Source organism: Microchirus variegatus (assembly GCF_963457635.1).
Source record: "Microchirus variegatus genome assembly, chromosome: 23".
Lineage (NCBI taxonomy): Eukaryota > Metazoa > Chordata > Actinopteri > Pleuronectiformes > Soleidae > Microchirus > Microchirus variegatus.
Window position 1 is genome coordinate 18844600 of NC_139824.1, and position 10194 is coordinate 18854793.

A 10194-nucleotide genomic window follows, 5' to 3' on the forward strand; every position below is an offset into this window, starting at 1 on the left:
TTATTTGCAAGAAAACTCATTAACTTCTTCAGTTAATTTCTTTCCCTCAGGAAATACGTGGGGCCAGCATGACTTTTGAGCTTTTTCCAAGCTGCATGCACAATTTTTGTGATCGACAGAGAAAAAGATACCGAACTAGGTGTGTGTGTGCGCGCGTGTGTGCGTGTGTGTGTGAGTGTTAGGTCCACATAACGTAGGGTTGCTTGTGTGTTGCATGCAGTTGTACAGTTTGCTCTTGAATATTGAAGAGATAAAACCAAGAAACTGAAGCCATTCCCATTATGCAAAGACATGTGAGCTCATCTGCAGTCTTTCCCGCGTCATCGTACCCCACCAAGGGCTGAGATGTTGTATGAATAAGTATGTTAAAAAAAAAAATCATTAATATGTTTTAACTTAATCTCAGATATAATACTTGCACAAGAACTGTTAAAGGATATCAAATCTATTGTAAGAAGGAGCGAGTCATCGTTATAGGGACCACACGTATGGCACATTTCTTCATCATCGTCAAATGTTTGTTTGTTTTTCTTAAATGAATTTTGTCAGTATTATTAACTGGAAAAATGGTGATTGTTTACAATGTTAAAAAACAAAAAGAGAAGAGAGAAAAGATTAAAGCATTCACTGCAACAGTTTTGTTTGTGTAACAGGTGTGGCTAAAATGATGTGGAAGTAAGTTTTTTATTATTTACAAATAAAATGAATATGTGGAACAAAACTTTTCTTCCTCAATTTTTTACTAAAAATAATCACCAATACTGATTTCCTGTTATATACTAAGGAAGGCGATTACTTTTGTTCCGAATTCATGGGAGTTGTTAGTTAATTGTTAATTAGTTGTTAATTAATTTTAATTAATGAATTAATATTTTTAATAAATATATATATTTATATATATAACATATATATTATTATTATATATAATTAAATAAAATACATTGACGGAATGTCCAGTGTGACATTAAACTGTAAATGTTACGTAACCATTCGGCCGTTCACGTTATTGCCCGCCCCATTTTTTGTTTTGCCGCAATCGTCCAATCAGAGAGCTCCCTGGTGATTGACAGTGAACGTGTCCAATCAGCGTCAGCCTCATTGGCTGACTCACTGATAGACACTTCCGGCCACTCTCCCGGTCGAAGTCTGCCTGCCTTGCCGCGCAGCCAGGGAGTCGCGACCCGCGAGGAGGACTCTACCGTGTGTGTGTGTGTGCGCCCGCCGCCGGGAAGATCCACCCTCCAGTCGAACACCGCCGTCGCCGGTCAAACTCCTGGTCGCTTGAATGGAAGCGGACGGCTTCGTGTCCCGGCGAACGTCCGTGGAAACACCGGGCGTCGAGAGCCGGATAGCAGGCGCCGCCGCCGCCGAGGCGCAGTTTCCATGGCTGGGCGGCAGGCTCGTGCGTGCCGCCGGAGGGTATGTGGGCGCTCTTTCGCCGAGAATGCCGGCGGAACCGGACTTTTCCTCGGTGTTGCACCGGAGCCCCGCACCTGTCGAGGAGCCAGAAATAGACTATGAAGGACTGCCGCAAGAAGCAGCCACCAGCACTCACATGCTGGCAGGAGCCGTGGCTGGAATCATGGAGCACTGCCTCATGTACCCCATCGACTGTGTCAAGGTATGCACGCACTGAAACGCACCACACCGCGCATTTCCCTACGTTTTAAGGCCCAGGTTTGTGGACCGTGAACGCTTCATAAAGCCGGTGTCAACACAGGAGGCCTCAGCCCGGTTAGCCTGCGAGCAAACGGGGTAACCTTGCTAACAGAGGTCAGTCAAGCAAGTAACGGCGCTGAAATAAGAAGCTGGGAAACACAATAATATAATATTCAACACGAGAGTTTAAATATACGTTTTTGTGTTTGTTTGGGTTGAGCTTTCACGCTGACAAACGTGGATTTTTAATCAAACAGGCGGGTTTTAGAGTTTCCTTCCTAGTTGAGCTAGCTCTAGCTTACAAGCTAAAATAGTAGTATGTTAGCATGCATCCTTTTTCGGACACGTCCTTATTTGAAAGTAAATCTTTGGTTTTTATCACCGCCGTGAAGAGAAATGATGAAACTAAACCCTCAGCTCCATTCTGTGTTTAAACCCTCTTGTAATTAGTCGCTTTTATCGCAAAATGACCTGTATAAACATATATAAAAGAAGTGTTTCAAACGGCAACAATTTGCTGATCTAGAGACGTAAATATTAGACATTATACAGTAAACGGTCAAGTCAGGAATAATTAAAATATATGTCATTTTATTAAAGAGTGTTAATTAATACAGTTGTCAATGACAGCAGTAATAGTTGACAGTGGAAACCTGTAGAACGTCTGCTATAACAGTGATGCTAACATTAGCTTTGTGCTGCAGACACAGGTTTGACCAGTTGTGCAAATTGATCAGAACTACAGTATAAACATGGTTATGTGCTTTACGGCGTATTTAACCCTGAGGTCTGTTTAACTGCAGCAACTGAAGAGACTGTGTGGAAAGTTCATTGTGAAGAGAAAGGACAGAGTGGATCATTAACTCATGAAGGGGTCATAGGTCACGAGATCAGAAGACAGTAGTCTGACCAAAGGAGAGTTTATGATATAAAACTCACCTTTACCTTTCAGCAGCCACAGTAGTGTGATCTGTTCTCCAACTCATTGATGAGACATTTTATGGTCGTTTACTTACTAAACAATGATTTGTTGCAGCCCAGGAGTTGTGAGTTTTAACCCCATCCTATAATAAAGCATGACAGCTGTGTCCTCAGGGTCGTGACCGTCTCACTCTGTTCATTTCACACACATTTACATTGATTCTGACACAGAGCACATGATCGGTGGTGAAATGACGCACATTTGAAGACAGTGACGTGCAAGAACATTGGGCTAATCCATTGTCGTGGAAGAAACTCGATGACATTTAGGACACTGGTGGGATCAGACTAGAGCTGAAACGATTAATCGATAACTAAATGAATCGTCAACTATTTTGATAATCGGTTTGAAGCTTTTTTCGTGATTAAAACAAGATTTCTGATCGTTTTAGCTTCTTAAATGTGAATATTTTCTTTGTTTCTTTGCTCCACACAAACAAAGAAATCGCTAAAACTGTATCATTTTGGTTTGTGGACAAAACAAGACATTGGAGAACATCGTCATTCAACGATTCATCGAGAAAATATTCGACCGATTAATCGTTGGTTGCAGCTCTAGATCAGACACATTCCCAGGGAAATGCAAACATCTCCTGGAAAAGCACCTGCATACGTCTGTGTTGGTTTGTAGATCATTCTCTGTGTTATTCTGAAATTGCCTTTCTGTTTCAGGTAATACAGATTTATCAGGAAGTACAACTCACTTTAAAGTTACCCACAATGTTCACTTTTTCTCTTCTCACATGCTTTAAACCCGGCTGCTTCCCACTATTATTTACAAGAGCAGTTTCCATCGCATAGTTTTGCATCATTCACACCCGTGCGTAGCCAATTTGTCCTGCAGAGTTTTCATGTCGGGACACATCAGGTCAAAATGATAGTAAGTTTAAGTAAGTTTGAGTTACAGTTACAGGAGCGGCTTTCAGTAGAATGTCTGCTCGCTGACGTGGAGGTGTTAGTCAGAGGCTCTAACTGTTCATTTTCACTCTCCTGCCACACTTTATCCAATCAGAAGACAGAACTCCACCAAGAGGAAGAAGTCCCATGTTCTTGTAAATTCAGGTTGTTAGGCCGTAAATAAATCCCCGCCTCAAAGAGAGAAGGGCGGGGGAATGTTTAAGGCTGCAATGGACAGGAAGTGACATGAGTTAAAATGTTTCTGCGTCTGTAAAATTTGTCTCTGATTTCTGACTCGTCAAGTGCAGACACTTTTATCCCACGAGATAAAACAAGACATTTGAAGACATAAACTTAGGCTTAGTTGAATTTGTGTTGGTGTTGTTAGTGTGAGAAATGTCACGTGTTGCGTGAGATACGATGTGACGATATGCGTTACAGGCCGTTGTGCTAAAATGCGTTAGCTGGAACAATGGTAGGAACTTTAACACAAGCACAAAACCTATGGCTGCCACCATACAAATACTGCTAATTTTACTGCTAATGGAACTGCTGTCGTACTTGTTTCACAGTAAATCAGTCGCGATTTACACGTGAGATGTCACATGTCATTAGAAGATGCTACAACTTGTGATTTTTTTTTTTTATTTCCCTGACAAATGCAGCATTTTAAATGGCTCCAGTTGTTTTGTTTTGATTTATTCTTTAATTAGAGAATCATCCACTGGACTGATTGTGACCAGTAGAGCCGCAACTAACGATTATTTTCGTAATCGATTAATCTGTTGATTATTTTCTCGATTAATCGATGGATCGTTTGGTCCATAAAATGTAAGGAAATGTTAAGAATGTTTGTCAAAGCTGGAAATTATGTTCTCGATTGTCTTGTTTTTTCTGTAAACCAAAATGATTCAGTTTTAATGATTTCTTTGTTTATGTGGAGCAAAGAAACCAAGAAAATATTCACATTTAAGAAGCTGAAACAATCAGAAATCTGGCTTTAATCATGAAAAAAGCTTCAAACCGATTATCAAAATAGTTGGCGATTCATTAAGTAATCGGTAAATCGTTTCAGCTCTTGTGAGCAAAGACAAATTTACTGTCCTAGAGGCGCAATTAAATCATAAGAACACAATGACAAACGGTAGTGGTCGAAGGTCTTATTTAGATGATGTAAGACCTCATGTATTCAGGATCGGCTGCTTCTCTTAACTTGTCCCAGAGCAGGAAAATCCCAACTCGATGACGGAGCACATTCCACGAGTTACCAGAAGCAGACAACGAGAACATCCATCCAGGAAGCAGAGCTCGTTCCTCTTTTGTGCATATTTAACCAGAGGAGGGTTTACGCTCGGGTCAATCCACTTGTTGCGTACGAGTGAAAAGTTCCAGGATTACGCAACGACTGTGGTCATTGCTCTGGTTTCCTGTTGTGTCAATAATACAGAGACACTGATTATATTATCTTATCTATGAGCAATGGAAGTGAAAGGCTGAGGGTTTTGAACGGCTTTGATATGGTGGTGGTGACATCATCATAATCCTTACAAAAATAACTGAGGTTATTGCGACGTTTAAAACGACCGAATGTCTCCGCCTCTCCACAGACCCGTATGCAGAGTTTACACCCTGAGCCCGGAGCGCGCTACAGGAACGTGATGGACGCCCTGAGACAGATCGTACGCACCGAGGGCGTGTGGCGGCCAATCAGAGGCGTGAACGTGCTGGCGGTGGGTGCCGGCCCCGCCCACGCGCTCTACTTCGCCTGCTACGAGAAGATCAGATTTTCACTCAGCGGTGCCATTCACCCTGGTGCTAACAGCCACTTTGCTAACGGTAAGTCGACAGATTCGATTCAGTGAATGGATTTAACATGTTATATCTTAAAATATATATATCCTGCCATCTACAGCTTTAACATCCTCATTTCTGTTTGTGCAGGAGTGGCAGGCTGCATGGCCACGGTGCTGCACGACGCCATCATGAACCCAGCTGAAGGTAATAATAATAATAACACCTTGTCTTTGCTAAACTCTTAAGGGGATCACCGATGACACCGCGGCGCACGTGTTTCATGCAATCAAACTGCCCCTGAAAGCTGCGAAAAAATACTAAAACTATTATTTACAAGACTCTGATTTACCGTATTTTCCGCACTACAAGGCGGACATTAAAAGCCTTTAATTTTCTCAAAAAACGACAGTGCGCCTTATAATCCGGAGCGCCTTATATATGGATCAACTGGTAAAGTTTGACTTTATCTGTTTTGTTGACATTCCCTTTAGCACATCCATCTAGTGGATGCATAACGCAACCCCAGTCAAACGTTTGACTGCAATATCTTCTATTCTATGCGCCTTATATATGAAAACGGTTCTAAAATAGGACGTTCATTGAAGGTGCGCCTTATAGTGCGTAAAATACGGCATTTACACATAATATACCTCTAAAACTTTGCTAAACTCCAAGAAACCGCACCAAAAGTTTGACTGAATCCTCCCTCTGTCACACAAACGCTGCCTGCAGCCGCTGCTCATTTCCTCCCTCTCCCTACACGGCACTCAGTCATTACCGTAATGCATGTAATAGCATCGTAAAGCCCTGTTTCACAGCTTCCAGGGGCAGTTCGACCGATTAAAACTGCACAAAGTAGCGAGGAGTTACGGTAATTTGAAATACACGTGCGCTGCGGTGTCACCGGTGATCCCCGTGGTTGTAATAGCTGTTGTGTGTAACTTTTCCAAAAATGTAACAATGTCTGTTCCATTCAAACTATTGTCAAATGAGCTTATACACAGACTCTCTCTGTGTTTCTCAGCAGTGTTTTGTTGTTGTTTCTGTAGTGAGGTAGTGTGACACAGAAGTGTTAAAAAAGGATGTTTGGAACAGGGTGCATGACTGCCATCAGGCCACTGGGTGGAGCTGCAGGCTCAGTTATGCTACTTGAAATGTGCGAGTGGGAGAACAAATGTTCTCTTCAGGGCTGCAGTTTATTTCTCATCTGATTTATTTTACAGGGAGAACACGGTGAATTCTTGCAGCGCTGCAGAATTTCATCCTCTCTTTATCTACACTGGTGTGAATTAGAGGTGTCGTCATATGTGGTTGTGACCTTGTTTGCTGATATTATTCTCTCTCTTTTTTCCCCCCTTTTCAGTCGTGAAGCAGCGAATGCAGATGTACAACTCGCCGTATCGCAGCGTGTTAGAATGCATGGGCTCGTTGCTGCGGCGCGAGGGCCCGGCCGCCTTCTACCGCAGCTACACCACGCAGCTGACCATGAACGTGCCCTTCCAGGCGCTCCACTTCATGACCTACGAGTACCTCCAGGAGCTGCTCAACCCCCACAGACAGTACAACCCTTCCTCTCACGTGGTGTCGGGCGCTCTGGCCGGCGCGGTGGCCGCCGCGGTCACGACTCCCCTCGACGTCTGCAAGACCCTGCTCAACACGCAGGAGGTCCAGGCCGTTCACGTGGTCCAGGCCGAGGCGGCGGCGGCGGCGGCGGCGGCGGCGGCGACGACGACGACGGCAGCCGGAGCGGCCGGCGTCACTGCGGCCCCCATCGGCCGACACATAGCTGGCCTGGGCGAGGCTTTTCGGACGGTGTACAGGATGGGCGGCGCGCCGGCTTTCTTTAAGGGCGTCCAGGCCCGCGTCATCTACCAGATGCCCTCGACCGCCATCAGCTGGTCCGTGTACGAGTTCTTCAAATACATCATCACCAAGAGGCAGCACGAGAGGCGTCTGCGCGGAGACCGTGACGGAGACAAGTAACCACCAGGCAGTTCACCCCCTCACCGTGCTGATGAATTTAAATAACAAAAACACGATATTAGATATATCTGCTTTCTCCGTGCAAATAATTCATGTAGGGTGACCCTGAGAGTAAGATTTATCATGGTTTCATTTCCTCTTTTATCACCTACAGTGCAGTTACTAATCCTGATCCACAGCACGTGGAGAAACTCTGAGGTCAAAGTTCATTCACTTACATTTGATGCTGTTATTTATGAATTAATGAGATCGTGGCATCGGCACCTTAATTCTCACAAACACACATTTATCTGTGAGCTGGTCATCGCCATAGCGAACCACGCGTTACCGCTGAAAAGTATTAAAACAGTACCACCTCTGACCACAGGGGGTGCACTCGTTAAAGCAACTGTCAGCAGTGAAACATGTCAGGCTAACAGGCTCTGACGCTGGCTCCTGATTGGCTGACACGACAGATCAGTGATGTTAGGATGAATTTAGACGTCTTTATGTGGAGAATTTCACCGACAACTTCGACACATGAGTGTTAGAGAATCTGCTTTTATTGGATTAGTTTGCATTAACAATATAAACCCAGAACAACATTCTCTGTCTGTGTCGGCTCCTGTTCATATTTTTTTAATATATAACTATATAATAACTTTATTAAAACGGCACCTTCTGGAGCGATCATTACATCCGAGACAAAGTAATCTAAAAATGTCAAAAAATAATGTATTCTTATTAAAAGTGATAAATAGAGCAGTTCTGGTCCTCACACTGTGTGTGCGCTGACCTTAATGAGGTCTTTAAAAAATCCGTGCATGTCTTCATGGCTTTGTTTACGCGACTGCTCATAGATTTAAATTCAGATCCAGAACACGAATGGAAAAAAAAAAACACTGAAAATGTTTCTTATATAAAAAAAACAAACCACTAACATTTCTCCAAACCTGAAGTATTCATATTGTTGATAAAAGTGAGAAAACCTTCCCTGGCGTTGGTTATTCCCGCGTCTGGTTCTCGTCACAGATGGAAGGAAAACATTCTCGTTCTCATTCACCTTGAAGTTTTATTGCATCCTAGCACTTATCGTTTTAAGGACATAATCTACTCGTGATAGCTGCCATACGTCTAACGCACAACTCCTCCGAGGAGATCCTCAGATATATATACGTTTAAAAGCCATAAAACAGGAAACACACACGTATGTATAAATATATATATGTATGTAAATATAGATTAATCCAAAAACTGTAACCAGCTAAGTTTCTTTTCTAAGACCATGTTGTAAAACGCTCACTACATCATTACATGGAAGGAAGCAAAAAAAGGAAAACCTGGATTGTGATAAAGTCACACAGAGCGTGTGCATGTGTTTTAAAAGGACATTATGGGCTGTTCCTCTTCTTAGGCCAAGTTTCATTCAACAGTGAAGAGGAAGCGTCGCCTCTGTCTTTGAGGACGACACTGATGATGTGAAACACTGTGTAAAAAGTGACGCCTGTGTTTTGTGAATTGTAAATAAACTCGCTAAAGGCAGCTCCTCCTCGCAGAAGCAGGGTCTTCTCTTGGTGCTGGCTCTCCAAGTGATGAGAGAAAAGTCACATCTGTCTGCCTCTGTCTTCTTTATTTCTGCCTCTGCGTGATGTAATGTCGTCATGTTGTCGAACAGTTTCTGTTGCACATTGTACCGTGAGCTCTTCATTTCCCATTTCTAAGAAGGAAGTTGTCGTTAAAACACCTCATAATTCAAGATGTCTGCTCTCGAGCATCAAGTTGTAGTGTTCATGTTTATTTTTGTGACTTTAATACGTCAAACATACCTCACGTCCTGCTGGTGTCTGTGGATATGCATGAAAATAACCGTGTAATGTGTAAATGAAATGACCTTCGATTAGCTGAATTATCACTGAATATCCCGACGAGGACGGGAACTGGAACTGAGTAAGTATGAAAGTTATACTAACTAATATCTTACAGAGGAAACTACTCCTACTTTGTACTTCTGTTAAATAAAAGTGCAGTAAATTAACATTTAATAGACAAAAACAACCTTTTACATCATCAATTATTAATTGCTGCTTTTCTGTGTCACATATGAAAGGAAACCGTATATTTTCACTGTTGGTTGGACAAAAACAAACCGGCTTTTTTTTTCACTTTAGGCTTTAAAGTGTTTGTTTAGTTGTTAAAGTCGTAAAAGCTTGTTTGTGCCTAAAAGCTAAGATGATGTTTTGTCGTCTTCCCTCAGACAAAAGTGACAGATAATCTGTGCTGGTGTCTCCACAGACACTCTGACTGATCACCACCTTCCCTCTGAGGCGGATCCTCTTTCACTCCAGGTCTTGTGTGTTTGTTGTCGTTTCCCCGCGGCCTACAAGCTGAAACGTTGTCTCTGGCGTCGCCGCTCTGACTTTGTTCAAACCCCTGTTCTTTTTTTCTTCTTCCTCTGTTGTGTTAAGTAAGATGATCCCTGGAGTCACACAGGAAGGTCCTGATCCAGGTGAGGTCAGGACCCCCCCCCCCCCCCATCGTCTGCAGGGCGCATGGCAACAGGTCTGATCAGAGCCACGGTCAACATCAGGCGTGTGTGTGAGAGGAGGGGGGAAGACAAATGAGGTGACACACACACTCACACAACCACAAATCACTCTGCTTATCCTTCAACCCAGGAAAATGTGTGACTTACGCTTCATTTAGTATCTTAACACCCAGGCCTGCGGGGGCAGTGTTGTGACCTAGGGTTGCTTTAATTCAGGGGTGTAAAACTCAATATGAGCTAAAAAATCATAACACAATATTGTGTCATGATTTCAGTAAAGATATTTATGATCATGTTCCACACAATTCCAAACTAAAAGTGATGTGTTTGGTATGGAACAAAGCATATTTCACAAT

At 43.0% G+C, this 10194-nt stretch overlaps 1 protein-coding gene across 1 annotated transcript; it reads left to right on the forward strand.

Moving 5' to 3' along the window:
• The first annotated feature begins 1150 nt into the window (after positions 1-1150).
• Positions 1151-8869, forward strand: LOC310943631 (mitoferrin-2-like). The gene is made up of 4 exons (XM_083909259.1): positions 1151-1621; positions 5145-5373; positions 5479-5535; positions 6695-8869. The coding sequence occupies exons 1-4, from the start codon at positions 1286-1288 to the stop codon at positions 7312-7314; spliced, it is 1242 nt and encodes a 413-aa protein (XP_083765385.1). The 5' UTR covers positions 1151-1285; the 3' UTR covers positions 7315-8869.
• The last annotated feature ends 1325 nt before the right edge of the window (positions 8870-10194 follow it).

Bases quoted from the DNA above. Each gene is read 5' to 3' on its own strand.
- LOC310943631 (XM_083909259.1), top strand. From the start codon at position 1,286: ATGGAAGCGGACGGCTTCGTGTCCCGGCGAACGTCCGTGGAAACACCG. The intron at 5,374-5,478 runs GTAAGTCGACAG...CTGTTTGTGCAG, and splicing joins TAACAGCCACTTTGCTAACG to GAGTGGCAGGCTGCATGGCC. The intron at 5,536-6,694 runs GTAATAATAATA...CCCCCTTTTCAG, and splicing joins CATCATGAACCCAGCTGAAG to TCGTGAAGCAGCGAATGCAG.